Here is a 17,069-nt window from a genome sequence, read left to right on the forward strand (position 1 = left end):
AATTTTACAGTTAAGGGGATGTGAGAAGGACATACCGCAAGAAAAATATTTGAGGTAAGCCAGTGACAAAAAAAAGGGGGGGGGGGGGTAATACAACAGTTTTTGCTTCCAATATACTGAATGACATAGAGTGATTACATAGAAATTAATTTCTAAAAAACATGCAAAAATTAATTTTTTATACACTGTGTGCATAGACACTCCCCACCTTCTGACACAATATTTCTCCTTATCCATTCATGGCTATCTAAATACTTGTCTTTACCCATTCACTCATCAGTCTTTGCTACAAGATTTGGTGAACAGTGACTCAGAGATAATGGGACAAAAGGGGAAAAGTTGGTTTTCTTAAAGTTCTAACACTGAGACCCCAAATTCCTTCCCCATAAAATGACTTCCCTCATACATACCATACATAACCCTAAGATGCTTTTTGGCGTATTTTCATCTTTATAACTGATTGTGATGTTGAAGTTACTGAAACTCTCTCTGAACCTTCACAACAAATATATGCCTATTGCCATGACTCTGATTTTGAATGCCCCTTCTCATTGAAAAGAAATTTGCAAAAAGAAATTTTAAATATCTATAAACAACCTTCTATCAAGGCAAATATCCATTTAAAATCTATATTCTATGGCAGGCAAAATGATCAAAAATTAAGTTCTATTATAAAAATTTGTCAGGTCAAATTTATGCAACAGTGGATTTATATTTGCATATGATGCATGTATTCTTTATAACAGTATCGGGCTCCCTTGTATGCATACAGTTCACATAAATCCAGGACTTTCCTACAGGAAAACAGTGGTAAAACGAACTAGACTAGAAGCTAGGAGACAAAGTACTAATTTTGTCACTTGTTAGAAGACTTAGAGAAGCTCACTTAACTTCGCTTAACCTCTTATCTTGTAGGATAAAACTAGATTTAGCCATATTTTACAGTTTCACATCATTGCAGTTTTTTTAATAGTTTTTTTTTTCTTTATATACCATAATGTTTGTCATATCTTTGACTTATTTGATGCAAAGTTCCTTAGACTGCACCTCTGGAAAGATTTCAACTACTTCATAATTCCTTTTTAATGATGGAGTTTCTGCTTTTGTAACTAAAAGCAAAGCTGGCTGCAGAAAGAATACTCTAAGGAAGTGACAATACTAACCTGTTTATAAATCCATGTGTAAAAAGTTAAAATAAAATTGACAGTTTTCCGCAATCGTTTCCATTTTCCTCAAGTCCCAACTGCCATTCCCTATTCCTTAAAAAGGAATGGACCAAGTAGATCTCTAGGTTATGGAACACAAACTATCTCGTTCTCTACTCATCACCTCTAAAGGTCTTTACACTTATCCTCTATTTCAATTTCAGATGAAAAGACAGTCCTTACTCTTCTTCAAGACTTATATGAGGTCCCACTATTTTCTTTTTAGTATTTATTTATTTATTTATTTATTTATTTATTTATTTATTTATGGCTGCGTTGGGTCTTCATTGCTGCGCATGGGCTTTCTCTTGTTGTGGCGTGCGGGGGTCACTCTTTGTTGTGGTGTGCAGGCTTCTCATTGTGGTGGCTTCTCTTGTGGAGCACGGGCTCTAGGCTCTCGGGCATCAATAGTTGTGGAGTGTGGGCTCAGTAGTTGTGGCACACAGGTTTAGTTGCTCTGTGTGGGATCTTCCCAGACCAGGGATCGAACCCGTATCCCCTGCATTGGCAGGTAGACTGTTAACCACTGCGCCACCAGGGAAGTCCCACCTACTATTTTTTTGATACCATCTCCTTCGACACTCATTCAATTATCCTTTCACCAATATCTTAAATCACTGCCTTATTAATCTATTCCCTTCTATCTTCAAATATGCAGACGTCCGTCTTTAATGAGAAGATAAACTGCTTGACCTCCATCTTCTACAACACTTTCTTTTTGCTGCCAAGCATCTTGAGCAAGTGTTTGAAAGCACTTCTTTTATCTCCTTACCGTATACAACTTAATCTCTATAAATCAAGTTTCTATCCTTCTCTACTACTGAAATAGTACACCTGAAGGTCACCAATGAACTTCTGAGTTCTAAACCCAATGGTTTGGTTTTGTTTTTGTAAATCTAGTTTTCACGACTCTTCTACGACATCTGATCTCAGTACCCCATTCTTCCCCCCCCATTCTTAAAATACTTTCCTTCCTAAGTTTTCACAACATTCTATTCGGGGATTCCCTACTCTTAACACTGTTAATATGAACATTCTCCCAGATTCAATCCTTGGCTGCCCATCTCTCACAGTCTCTCCTGTAGGAAACTAATCTGCCTAAACTATAACACAGTACAAATAATCCCCAAATCTAGCACATCTGAGAGCTCCAGTGCCACACTTTCAACTTCGTTGCTAAATTTACTTCCTAAAGCACTCTATAATCAAATCATCACCTTACTCTAAAACTTTCAATAGCTCACCCTTACCTACCAGATAGTAATCAAAAAAAAAAAAAGTATCTCCCAAACAGGGGCCATTTTGATTTCCACAATTTTATCTACACTCTTTCCTCTTATTGGAATGTCTTCTTCAGCTGGTTCCCACCCAACAAGATTCAGTTCAAGGAACCTCCCTAATGGTGCAGTGGTTAAGAATCCTCCTGCTAATACAGGGGACACGGGTTCAATCCCCTAGTCCAGGAAGATCCCACACGCCTCACAGCAACTAAGCCTATGTGTCACAACTAGTGAGTGAACCTGCAGTCTAGAGCCCTTGAGCCACAACTACTGAGCACTCATGCCACAACTACTGAAGCCCACGCATTCTACAGTCCATGCTTCGCAACAACAGAAGCCACCACACTGAGAAGCCCACACACCGCAACCAAGAGTAGCCCCCACTCACAACTAGAGAGAAAGCCTGCACAACAACGAAGACCCAACCCAGACAAAAGAGAAAAAAAAGAAAACAAAGAAAAAAAATCCACAGGGATTCTCCTTGGATAACCATTTTGGCATTTATTATGCATTTTTGGCATTATTATGCATTTTTGTGTCTTTACATTAATTTGTCACATATTGTCTTATGCTCCTCAGCAGCCCTCACCTTCTTCAATGATTCTTTTTCTCCCCTACAATACTTTGCACAGCGTCTTTGCACAGTATTCAAATATTTGTTTAGTACTTGGTATTTACTGTAATTAAAATTATAGATAAAGAGAAGTTCAAGTTTCCTAGGAACAGGTTTAAGCACCATTTTTAAGCAAAGAAAGAGGGTGCTATATTACAATTTTTTTTGCTTCCTTTGAGAAATATCCTTAATCTGTCATAGCTATATTACATAAAAACAAGTTATAAAAATAACAGAAGTGATGCTAAGGCAATGTTTCAGTAAGCGAAAACATGAGCACAGCAGTACTTTAGCAATCTGAACATCAAGGCAGTTATGCTTGCTCCAAAGAGCAAGCCAAAAAAGACCATGCAGTAGGCACCTGTATTCTTTCAATAATTTCAACCCTTCCTAAACTTTCCTTTAGTCCTCTGCTACCCAGTATCATTAGAACCATATCCTGCTCAAAGACCTTCGACTCCTCTCTAACCTAATGCTGACTCTGCCTCACAGCCACAGTTCCTCCTGCCTCTCCTTTCTTCAAAGCCTTTTGTCCCAATGCCATGTCACGTCACCTCTGCTCCTTCACCAGCCATCTGCCCTGAGGGTAGCAGATCAGCTCACCCTCTCATCCAATTCCAGGCCTGTTTATTCTCATATCTTCCACCTTTTGATAGCCAAATCTGCCTCCCTGAATAGAGGAATGGGGACACAAGAATGCTTCTTCAGCCCTCTAGACTCAAAGCCCCTTTTGGAGTTCTCCATTCCTCTCTCCAGGACAACAGAATAGATGCCACACAAAAGGAAGAACAAAGGGATGAGCAGACCAGGATCTCACAAGAGGGTAATCCGACCTATTACTCCAGGACAGCCAGCTATGAGGCAAGCAGGGTAAGCATCAGGGCCAGGCCACAATGGAAAAGGCTGGTATAGTGAACTGGCAGGGGAGAGGGAAAGGACATGAGACAAAGAGTCAGTATTATGTTGGAGGGCAGACAGGGCCCTTGATGAGGGAGAGGTCTGAAGGTAGCTAGGTGATCAAAAGAAAAAAGTTGTTAAAAACGCTGATGGAGGGAACACCGTGCTTATCGCAATACTTCTTTTGGCTAAAACTTATGTTGCATAACAGCTAACAGAAAAAAATACCATTCTTCATTCTCCGAAGGATAGACAGATGGAGGAGAAAGAGATAACAGATGCCAAGCTGAAGAGAAGGTACCAAAGACTGTAGAAGAATAATTTAAATAAAACATAAGGCAATTATACTTGACAGTATCCACTGGTTATGCATCTACTGATGATGATAATCTGGCCCATTATCAATTTGGATTTTATTCCGGAGAAATAACTATAGATATGATTCATGTTTATTTTACAAACCTGTGATTTCAGAAAACTACTCTAAAGACTGCCTAGAGGGAGAGGGAATGGGAAGATAGGTGTGTGGGATTAAGAGACACAAACTACAACGTATAAAATAAATAAGCGAAGTGACAATGATATATTGTACAGCACAGGAAAATACAGCCATTATTTTATAACTTTAAATGATATATAATCTATAAAATATTGAATCACTATGTTGTATCACTGAAACTAATACAATATTGAAAATTAATTACACTTCAATTAAAAAAAGAAAATGTAGTTTTAAAAAGGCTGCCTAGAAAAAAGAAAGTACACAGGAGCTTATAGAGGTTATGCTGGCAACTGTGACCTAACGTCTCCTCAACTGTCATAATTATCCACTATGATAATTCATAAGTAAAACTATAAAAAGAAATCATATACATTTTGAACTATAAAACATGTCCTAGATTACTACTTCACCATTAATAAACATGTATATATTGTATTTCTACTCCTCAGCCATTTGAGGGTGAAAAAATAAATTTCAGATATAATTTCCTCAATCTACTTCCAATCTCCATATTCTCAGAATAAATTTAACCACTCTAAAAATTTACGGAGGGTCAAATGACAGAATATCTCACTCGGATGACTTTGTAATCTTAACTAAAAGGGAATGATCAGTGAAGTTTGTCCATTTGTCATACATTTTTTTACATTTACTATTTGAAGTTTTACTTTTCTGTGTTACTTAGGGAATACGAAAATAAATACCTGATATGAACAACTGTACTTAGTCCTACATAATATCATTAAGCAAGGAAGTTATGGTCAAAAGAAACAACATCTGGAAAATTGTCTATAATGACAATTTTAAAATGTATGCCTTCTAGTTCCTACTATGGGTTATTTGAAACTATGTTAATGTTATGTTTTTTAAACAAGCAAGTACATTAATTTGAAATACCACATAGAACACTAAGAACAAATATGAAGATGTGAAACCACACCAAAGCCACCACCCAGGTGCAAGGGCAGGTGCATGCTGGATAATTTACATTCCCCCCACTCCCACCCTAGAACAGAAATTTCATGAGAATGAGAACTCCATTTTTGTTCTCTGCTGTCTTTCCAGTACCTAGAACATATAAAGCACTCTCTAAATACTTGTTAAATGAGTGCTGAAAAAGGACAACCAAGTTGCATTATTTCCTTCAGGGCATTTTTTCCCTTAATCTCTGCCTCTTGCATGACTTCATCTTAAAGACAAAATCTATGTTTTTCAGGAAAAATATCTGGTTTTAAAGCTTCATTTGAAATTGCACATTTAAAATGGTTAAAATGGTGAATTTTGTTATGTGTATAATACTCTGAGAAATAAACTAAAGAAACAAAAGAATTTACCACAGGGATTAAAATGAATACACTTATACAATGCGTCCTCTACCTTTCCTAGCTTTATGTCCCTACATTTTTTTAAAGTACAAAATATTTAATACATTACAATTTACAATAGTGCCTTCTGTCAATCTTATGATGGATAAAAATTAGCAATAATGGAGGAATAGGCCTAGCAAATATAAGAAACCTGTGCTGTCCTACAGGTAAGATCATTTCAGCATTTTCCCTGCCAAGAGGAAGGATCCACTGGAACTTCCCCCCCACATCAAGAAACTTTCTTTCACTTGGCAGAATAGGCCACTGAAACAATGTTTCTCTGAGGTATCAGCAGTACAGAGAGAAAATTAACAAAAGGGAAGCAAAGTTCTGCTCACACGTAGCAATTTGTTTCTTCTATAAGAGGGTATGTTACATTTTTTCCCTGAATCTTTTCTGAACACTACATCATTTTTAAACCCAAAGATGTGTGTCACAGACTTAAGGTATGACTTCTGAACAGTCAGGTCATAATTACTGTCGAGACATTTTAGACATGACCTTTACAGCAGAGATCACTGAGGAAAAATTCTCTAAGTTATATTTTAACATTTTATATGATCAAGGAAAAACTAAGTGCATAATAGCTAATCAATGTATAACAGTCAATCAATTGTGGCATAAACAGGCAAAGGTATCAAAAACAATCTTTTTAAAAAAATCTGTATTTAAGCTATAGAACCCACATCCTCACAGATTCACCCACCACCGTCTGTAATGAGCATAAGTTTTAACAATCCCTCTAAGGTTGCCTTTTCTGTTGATGACTCAACCCCAACTAGATGACAGATGATACAGGGATAAAGGCTCACAAAACAAAACAGTATTCAAAGATTTAACAATTATGATTCAAATTGTTTGTAAACAACACTGAAAGCCTGTAATATATACTAATTTGTTTTTTTGCTGAGGTTGATTTTATGTGAGCAAGTGAGTGAGCTTGGCTGGCTTTCCAGCATTCACATCTTAAGGGCAACATTGTTCTCCTACATGTGTACGCTCTCTTTTATTAAGAGTCTAAAGGAGTCATACATTTTTTTAGCAGTATTTCACTGCATTTTATGGAGAACTTCAATGCTATAATTATATTTGCAATTTTAGAGAGTCACAAAGCTTTTTTCTGTGGTTGGGGGGTTGGTTGTGGAAAGATTTAACTCATCCACGGATCAAGAGTTGACCTTACATTTCACCATTTGCTACATTCTTATAATTCAAAGTACATTAAAACCAGGCCTTTATAAAACTAAGTGGGGGGGGGACTAAGTGGGAGGACTTCCCGGGTGGCACAGTGGTTAAGAATTCACCTGCCAATGCTGGGGACACTGGTTTGAGCCCTGGTCCAGGAAGATCCCACATGCCGAGGAGCAACTAAGCCCAGGCACCACAACTACTGGGCCTGCGCTCTAGAGCCTGTGAGCCACAACTACTGAAACCCAAGAGCTCTAGGGCACGTATGTCACAACTACTGAGCCCACATGCTGCAGCTACTGAAGCCCATGCACCCTAGAGCCCATGCTCCGCAACAAGAGAAGCTACTACCCTGAGAAGCCCACACACCACCACAATGAAGAGTAGCCCCCACTCACCACAACTGGAGAAAGCCCTCGTGCAGCAACAAAGACTCAACACAACCAAAAATTAATTTAAAAAACAAAAAAACTAAGCGGAGTCTAAAAATTTTGATTACACAAAATGGTGCAGGGTTACATTATATCCAATTTACATTATAAAAGACCACACTCTCACAGAATTGTACTAGACTATAAACTTATAAAACTAGTTCTGACAATATTTATTATGTTTTTAAAATTACAATTCTGGCCAACATTCAAAGCTATAATGAAAGTTTTTCTCCCTGAGGGAAAAGTGTAAAACTCAGAAGCACTCATTGAAAAACAGCAGAAATACTCTACTGCACATAAATTACAGAAAAATCATGACAGAAAGAAAATCATTCACTCATTTTTTTTTTTTGTAGTGAGCACCTACTAGGAACGAGGCACTCTCCTGGGGACAGACGGATCAAAAACATTCCCTTCTCTCACAGAGTTGTGTTAACACGCAGGGAGAGAACAATTAAACAATCACTTACAAAGTATGATAAATATGATTGACAGGAATACACATTGGTGCACACAGCTCAGATGAAGCAAAACCAGAGAAGGCTTCCCGAACAAAGTGACATATGTTTAGGCTTAGGGTTTGGACCTAAAAACTAAGGTTGGAATTAGCCAGACTTGGGGGGAAGAGGAGAAGGTAGGAATGTTTCAGAGGTAAAGACTGGGAGGTGAGAACAAAGATTCAGAATGAAGGGAAACAGAGGAGAAGAGAGAGAAAGATGCAGAGAACCTGACACAAGATGAAGCCTAAAAAGGTAAAGCAGGAATCAAATCACAAATGATCTGGTAAGATGTGTTTGTTACAGAATTTGGCATCTTAAAGCAACAGAAAACTAAAGAGTTTTAAGCAGAAAAAAGGCCACGTTAAAATTAGCATATTAGGAATATAGAAAAATGGTACAAATCAACCAGTTTGCAAGGCAGAAATAGAGACACAGATGTAGAGAACAAACATATGGACACCAAGTGGGGAAATCAGGGAGGGTTGGGGGGGAATGAATTGGGAGATTGGGATACCAAAATGTACACTCTAAATATATACAGTTTATTGTATGTTAACTGTATCTCAATAAAAGTTCTTTTAAAAATTAGCATATTAGCAAACAATAATATAACTGAAATGAAGAATAAATTAGAAAGAGATGCCATGGGAGGCAGGAAGAGCAGAATGGCTGCTGTTGCAGGTATCTTGGATTAGAGATGATGGTGGTATGGAGTAGGACTGTGGTAATTGGTATGGAAAGAAAAATATTTGGGCAGAGAAAGATTAGAAAGGCAGAACTACAAGACTGGATTTGGGGACTGGCTAGATTGGGGGAAAGAAAGGGATGGCAAAGATAAATATTATTCCTAGGTTTCTGGATCTGGCAACCTAAACTTAATATTTCCCTTCTATTGGAAATACTTACAAGGCTCTAAAAACATTAGTTTCTTTTCAGTTACCACACATTGATATAAAACAGTGCAAAAATATTTTAGATTTGATTCTAGCAAATATGCTTTTTATCTCTTGGATATCTTCCACCTGTTCTACAATAAAATATTAAAATGAGTCTGTATTCCACACCAAAAGGGAAAAGGAAATTTAGTTAATAAAGATATATGCTCAGTGCATGGAAAAGGCCAGTTTGCTATTCAAAGCGAATCCTCAGATGAAAAAGTCAAGGACTGACAGTATCCCCAAACCAGAAATTGTCTCAAAAGTGTTTTCCATGAATCTATTACATTACCAAAATAAGCACAGGACTAGCTCTTTTATAAAACCATGACCGGCTTTCTTTTTAATGTAGAATTTAATAGAATTTCGGCAAGCTAAATAAAAAAGATCTACAGAGAAAAGACCATCACCCTTTGAAATTCAATGTCAAGAAAAAAGTAGTTGCTTTCAAAACATTCATTCAGAAATTTAGGTGCCCTAAACTTCTGTAAATAGGGCAAGCAGATTAGGCACTCTTTAAACTTTCCTTTTGTCTCTATAAAACTATATCCAATACTGTGAACATATACAGTCTACTCAGAAAGAAATTTCAGGAGCTACTCATTCCCTTAAACACTGCATCACCTTATAAACAGAATAAATACCATATTAAGTTTGTGTATCAAAGTATTTATAATGTATATATTTATATATTCATATGAGAGGTAACAAATTAGAAATACACCTTTCTGTATCTGCAAAAATTGAAAATACCACTTGGATTCTCTCGAGGCGTTTTTATACATCACAAAATAAGAATTTCCTCACATTGAATGGATTCAACTAATCTATGAAATAAAAATTAGATGCCCCCACTACAGGTATCTTGCAACCCCTTTCACCCAACTTCCATGGGTTTCTCCCACACACTCCCTTATCAGTTATCTATGGAGTCTGAGAGAGATGGGTTACCTTTTCGCTTGCAAAACAGGAATGTGTTCAATTAACTATGAAAAATGAATAAAAACTATGTTTTCTGAACCATCATCATTTTCCCCTTTCAGTCTATGTGGTAGAAGTACCCATTTCTCATGAAAACTAACAATAAACTTGGCGAACCCTTCTGACTGTTATCAGAGGGACTATCCCCTACTTACACATACATATGTCCACCAACATCAAGCATCTCACAAAATGTACTCCCCCCAGTCCCTCATATTGGAGGAAAGGAGGACTTTCCTTCTATGGCTATACAAATAAATGTCTTTCTGGTCTTCCCATAGTTTCCTATACTTTCCTATCGATGGGCATCGTTTTAAAATAGTTTAAGATTCGTGACACATCTTTTACGCCTTAGTTAAGGAAGATGACGCTAATACAGTAATTTGCGAAAGATTACAACGCTGACGACTGAATGTGTACTGCAAAACAAAAGGAAGAATTATACTGTAATGTAAGGAAAAAGTCCTCGGGAAAGAACATATCCCTAAAGCCATAAACGCAAAATTTTAACATAATTAGAAGGTGACTTATATAATATTAACTCAAAATCTCCCCGACTTCGACAGTTACTATCAAGTTTTCCCGTGACATGGAGGTTAGCGATCGGCCTTAGAATACTAAGAAAGAGAAGAGACTCTCCTAGAACTGAAAGAGGGAAGAGAAACCAGAGAAGAGAAACATGGTAAGGAAAGAGAAAAACCAGCTCTAACGTTCCAAAGGGTCTATTCAACAAGAAAAAAAAGATTTTTGAACCGATTTAGTAGGGGTAACCCGAGCCCAAACCCCCGCAGACCGAGGGGCGAACTACGGAGTCTGGGGAGCAAGGCGCCCGAGCCCCGTGACAATGGGAACCGCTCCTTTCTGGGAGTGGGGGGAGGCACCGAGGGGAGACCGTGCCTCGCCCGGGCCGCCTTCCCGTCCGCTCGGGAGGAGCGAGACTCACCTGGAGACCGCCATGGCCGGGCGCCGGCGGTTCGGAGCTCCCCGCGAGCGCCGCGCCGCGCCGCCGAGGCGCTAGTTTCCAAAGAGCGGAGCGGCGCAGGCCCAGGCCGTGGCGCAAAGGGGAGCGGCCGGTGCGGCGCGGGACGTCCCGGCGCGGGCCCTCTGGCATCTGCCCCGCCGCCTACCCGAGCTCGTCCCCGCCGCGGCCCGGGAGTGGGGGGTCTGAGACGGCGACGGAGGCGGCAGTCCTCCGACCCGCACGACTTCAAACCCGGTGCCCCCAGCCCCGCTCTTTGCTGACGCAGGCGTCGGCACGCCGGACTAAGCGTCAGCGCGCCGGAAGTGACGTCAGCTCACCGCGAGGGGCTTCGCTCGGCTGCTGAACCGCAAGGGTGTGGAACCGCTGAGGGCTGCTGCCGCGCGCCGCAGAAAAAAGCTGTCTGTGCTTATCTCGAGGGGGTCGCTACGAGGCGAGAGAGGAGAAATGAGTCCCCTTATTTTCTAGAGAAGGAAAAATGGCGATCTAGCCAAGGTTCTGGGAGCTCAAAACCTTTGCTTCTAATTCCTCACCGCCGCGATCTTCATCTCACCAGACTGCTTCTAGAGAAAGCAGAGTCCACAGGACCATAGGCTGCTCTAGTCCAGGTAGCGATGCCAGTGGGAGGGGTGAACTCCAGAAAGATCTGCAGCGGTACTGAAGACATGGCTCAAACGGTTGCCATGCGTCTGCCATATGTTCTGCATAAGTATTGGAGCGAGGGACTTCTGCCAACCATTTTGCCAAGTTTGATTTCTCAATTGCTGTGTTGTTGGTACCATTACTTTCTCAGCCATATTTGAAAACTCTCAGCCATTTATGTATGTATTTATTTGCTTATGTGCCTGTTCAGTCGCTTAATTTATGAGGCTTTTAAACATTCTTCTGTCACCTAGCACAGGCCCTTATAACCTTAAACTTGATTTTTATGAAAGTAGTCGAAGTAATGTTTCTCCAGTTTCTTCAGTTGAGCCCATCTTAAAGGCCTCCAACAGACTAATCGTCAAGAAACACTGCTTTCACCGTGTCATTCCTCTGTTTATAAAACTTGTCCATTGGCTTCTCATTACCTGAAGAGGCTTTGCCTCAACCCCTGAGTCTTTCATCTATAAAATGAGACTAATGAGAAGTACTATAGAAATAAAATGAGGTCATGTATCTAGAAGAGCTTATAAGAGTTTATAAAGCATAAAGAAAAAGAAACTAAAGAACCTATGTGCTAGGCATTTGGCATGCATTATCTCATATAATTTGTAGGCCAACCCTGTAAAGTAAGTTTTAATCTTCACTTTATAGGTGAGAAAGCTAAGCTCAGGAAGGCTGAGTAATTTGCCCAAGATCCAAGCTACTAATAGTATTTATTGTTCATTCTTAAACAGATATTAATTTGATCCCTGCTCTATGCCAGACACTCTGCTAGGCACTGTTTATACTATTAGGCAAAATCTGATTAAGCTGATGTTCATACCTTTCATATTTCACAGCCTCCTCCCACCTGCCTTCTCAGTTCATATCCTGCAGCTGAAAGTAACAAGCAGTTACATTTACTGGTTGTACACTACATTCATTTATTCAGCCAAAATTAAGTACCAACCACATGCTAAACTCTATACTAGAGAACAGATAAGGTGCCCACTCTGGTTGAACTTACATTCTAATGGGAGGAAAGAGAGTGAACACATAAACAAGAAAATGTCATGTTTATATGCTATGTAAAATAGAATGATGGGATAGAGTGGGTGGTTTGAGACCTCCAGACTGGGTAATTAGAGGAAAACGAAGGAGGAGCTTAATCTGAGGCCTGAATGACAAGAGGGAGCCAGCTGTATGAAAACCTGGGGAGCCTTCCAGGTAGGGGATACACCCGTGTAAAAGCCTAAGAGAAGTTGGCTATCTTGGGAGACAACCTGAAACAGGCAGAAAGGGGCCATTGTAAGGAATTTGGATTTTAGTCTAGCAGTAGAGAGTCATAGGAGGGTTTTAAGCGTGAGTAAAATGATCTGATATGCATTTTAAAAAATCTTATTCTTTAATATCCAGGAGGTAATTAGATACATAGTTCTAAACAACATATAGAAGAGAGAAAAAGGCTGGTGTTACAGATGGGTAAGGCATGGTGTAATAATCAAATATATTGAAGTCAGACTAACTTGTTTTTAAATCTTTCCTTACCACACTTAACAGTTGTGTGTCCAGGGGAGCTGTATAACCTTTCTAAGCTTCAACTGTTTCTTCTGGGAAATGGGGACAATAATAGCACCTTATAGGGTTGTGGTAAGGATTAAATGATATAATGAATATAAAGCATTCAACCAAGTGACTGCAAGTTTAAGCACTCAAAGACATTATTAACTACATTGAGTGTTCTTTTTGTTAACTATGCAACCTTAAGCAAATGACTTCTATATCTCAACTTCCTCAGCCGTGAAATGGGTATAATTATAGTACTGGTACACAACGCTTATCTGAGACCCTGGCTAGGTGGTTTTTCTGAATTTAGAATTTTTTAGATTTTGAAAAGTAATCAAATGCACATTATGTCACACCTCAACAGCTTCTAGGGCAGCACCCCATAATCAAGTACATTTATAGTTCTGCAGCAAAATGTATGAAGAGCATACTAAGAGCACTAAATAAGAGACTCTAAAAAGCTGCATGACAATTTAGGTCAGGTTTTGCTGCCAAATGAATTTTTTTAAAGTATCATATTCAGACCTTTTTCAATTCCAGAATTGTAAATAATGGATCATGAACCTGTACTTTGTAAAGTTGTAAGGATCAAATGAGTTGATACATGATACAGTTAAAAAATACTAAGTGCTAAATAAATCTTAGCTATTTTTTTTAATCACCGGAAAGGTGGCTTCAAAAATCAATTGGTGGACTTCCTAGGTGGCGCAGTGGTAAAGAATCTGCCTGCCAATGCAGAGGACACGGGTTCGAGCCCTGCCCTGGGAAGATTCCACATGCCACAGAGCAACTAAGCCCGTGAGCCACAACTATTAAGCCTGTGCTCTAGAGCCCATGAACCACAACTACAGAGCCCATGTGCCGCAACTATTGAAGCCCACACACCTAGGGCCCGTGCTCCACAACAGGAGAAGCCACTACAATGAGGAGCCTGCGCACCACAGTGAAGAGTAGCCTCTGCTCGCAGCAACTAGAGAAAGCCCATGTGCAGCAATGAAGACCCAACGCAGCCAATAAAGAAATAAATTAATTAATTAAAAAAATCAATTGGCAAAGGAAAGAACTATTAAAGAATGTTGGACAATTGGCTCTCCATGTGGAGGAGAAAATCAAATCCCTACTTCATATCATATCCCAAAATAAGTCTCAGATGGATTAAAGATCTGAAACTGAAAGCATAACCCTGAAGCTATTAGGAGACTATACTGAAGAATATTTTTACCTCAGGGTAGAAAGGGATTTCTTAAGGCACAGAAAATACTTACCATTCAGGAAAAAATAGATAAACTTGAACCCACTAAACTGTAAAACTTGTATATTGCCAAAGGAAAACATCCAAGGGAAGGAGGAGGAAGATTGGCTTTTCTTGAGTCTCGCTTTTTTTTTTTTTAATTTTTATTTATTTATTTTATTTATTTGTTGGCTGCATTGGGTCTTCATTGCTGCACACGGCTTTCTCTAGTTGCTGAGAGTGGGGGCTGCTCTTCATTGTGGTATGCAGACTCCTCATTGTAGTGGCTTCTCTTGTTGTGGAGCACAGGCTCTAGGCGCGTGGGCTTCAATAGTTGCAGCACATGGGCTCAGTAGTTGTGGCTCACGGGCCTAGAGCACAGGCTCAATAGTTGTGGCGCATGGGCTTAGTTGCTCCATGGCATGTGGAATCTTCCCAGGGCAGGGCTCGAACCTGTGTTCCCTGCATTGGCAGGCGGATTCTTTACCACTGCGCCACCTAGTAAGTCCTCTTGAGTCTCTTTTAAGAGCAGGGAGAAACTCCCAGAGGCTGACAGCAAACTTCACAAAGTGTGTAGAATTGGGTCACACCCATAACTAAACCAACTTTTGGCAATGGGCATGGAATTACCCTTAGACCATCCAGATGAGAATGGAGTCAGCTTCCCCTTAGACACAGCTCTACTGGGAGAGCTGGAAATATGGCTCCTTTACCTCCAGACATCATACATCCAAAAAAGAAAAAGGAAAAGGAAGAGGAGTAGTGATTGTCTCAAGAAAGCAAAAATCTTCCCACTAATTCTTAGCAGAATTATATCTCATGGCCAGAACTGTGTCATACGGCCACTGTAACTGCAGGGGATTCGAAGAAGGTAGTGGAATGATACTTCCATCAACTTTATGCTTCTCATATGATCAAAGAGACTTTGATATGAATATAAGAATATAGACTGTCCCGTTATATTATTTAGACTTTTACATCAGTCATTAGATCTACAATTGTTGTCTCATGCTAAACACAAAAATAAATTTTAGATGGATTAACAGGTTAAATTTTCAAAATAAAAAATTAATGTAAAATGCATACATATTAAATTTCATGCATAAAATCTCAAATGAAATTTGATATGGATGAGAACTTTGCCTTTCTGTAGTCAAGTGAGAGAAGAGCAATTGTGAAAGATGTGAAAAATGAGAACCAGCATAGCACCCCAACCATAGGTCCAGACCCAGGGCTATAGTTGAGATAAACATATGGAGGAAAGTATGTACATGGAGGTTGAGGATCTTGAAATTGAGTTTTTAAAAAATCAGCTTAGGCCTAAACGCTTCTTGAAAAGTTTTTCGTATTCTCAGGAGTACATATACTCCAGTTTAAAGACCACCACTCTAGGGAACACTCCTGTACACAAGATCCCTACCAGGGTGTTCAGTACAGCACTGTTCATCCACAAAACCCGGAAATGACCTAAATGTCCATCAGTAGAGTGTAATTAAGTGTAATACAGTCATACGATTGGATACCAACAGCAGCAGTTAAAGTAAATTAAATAGATCTGCATATGCCAATGTGGACAAAGTTCAAAACCATAAGTTGAGTATAAAAAAGCATGATGCAGAACAATATTTACAATATCATATGATTTTTATAAATTCTAAAAACTGTATTCACAAAGCAATATTTGTATTTTTAAATTATGAATTATTTCCAACATACAGAAAAATATAGAGAATAAAATCCACATATGTACTCACCACTCAAGTTTAACAAATGTTAATGTTTTACCATGTTTGCTTCAAATAAATTTTCAAGAAATTAAAAGTGTAATTGAGGTCTTTTATTCGTTTCTAATCACATTCCCCTCCCTACCTGCCCAGAAATAACTGTTACTATAAAGTTTGTGTATATACTTCCTGTCCATGTTTTTATAATTTTGCTACATATATGTGTAGCCATAAACAATAAAAAATATAATTTATAAGCTTTATAAGCTTACTTAACATCATTTCCAAGATCTATTTCATCATATAAGAACCCATAGTTTATTCATTTCTCCACTGATTGACGTTTAGGTTTTTCCAATTTTTCATTATAAATGAAGGTACAATGACTGTACTTGACATTAGCTTTACATATATGCATAAACAAGTATAAAGTTTTTACAAGCTGATTATAAGAATACACTCCGAACTTATGATAAAATGCTGATCACCCTTGGGTGGGAATAGGGTGAAAAATGAAATTTGTGAGGGGTAATGGAAATGTTAGAATTACATGACTTTTTTTTCTTAAAAAATTATAGAACACAAATATGACAAGATAATATGTGTTCATTTTAATTGTAAGAATGGCAGTTACTAATGGTAATTTTATGAAAGTTTTTGTTATTTTCTATTTTTCCAACATTTATCATGAAACTTTTCAAAAATACAGAAAAGTTGAGGAAAATTATGCAGTGAACTCTCAATATACCTACCACCTAGATTCTACAATTAATATTTTACTATATTTGCTTTACCACATAATTCTACTACTCATTTCCCTCTATTCATATAGTCCATATTCATTTTTTATATATTTCAAAATAAGTTGCAAATACCAGTACACTTCACCCCTAAACACTTCAGCATGGATATCATTAACTCAGGTTTAATAATTGTTTACAGGTTTGGGGTGGTTCTTTGGTAAAATTTTCATTTAATGAAATACACAAATCTTAAATGTAACCCAAGTCTCTACCAAGATGTAGTATATTGCCATAACCCCT

The 17,069-nt window shown here is 38.5% G+C and overlaps 1 protein-coding gene across 1 annotated transcript in view; it reads right to left on the bottom strand.

The window, feature by feature from the left end:
* Positions 1-11,146, bottom strand: part of BTAF1 (B-TFIID TATA-box binding protein associated factor 1) — an 88,626-nt gene extending 77,480 nt beyond the window's left edge. Inside the window, exon 1 of the mRNA XM_057735145.1 lies at positions 10,846-11,146. Within this exon, the coding sequence (XP_057591128.1) occupies positions 10,846-10,859 (14 nt within the window). The 5' untranslated portion in view covers positions 10,860-11,146. The remainder of the gene's footprint in view (positions 1-10,845) is intronic.
* Between the last annotated feature and the right edge of the window lie 5,923 nt (positions 11,147-17,069).

Source organism: Hippopotamus amphibius, chromosome 5 (assembly GCF_030028045.1).
Source record: "Hippopotamus amphibius kiboko isolate mHipAmp2 chromosome 5, mHipAmp2.hap2, whole genome shotgun sequence".
In the NCBI taxonomy this organism is placed as follows: Eukaryota; Metazoa; Chordata; class Mammalia; order Artiodactyla; family Hippopotamidae; genus Hippopotamus; species Hippopotamus amphibius.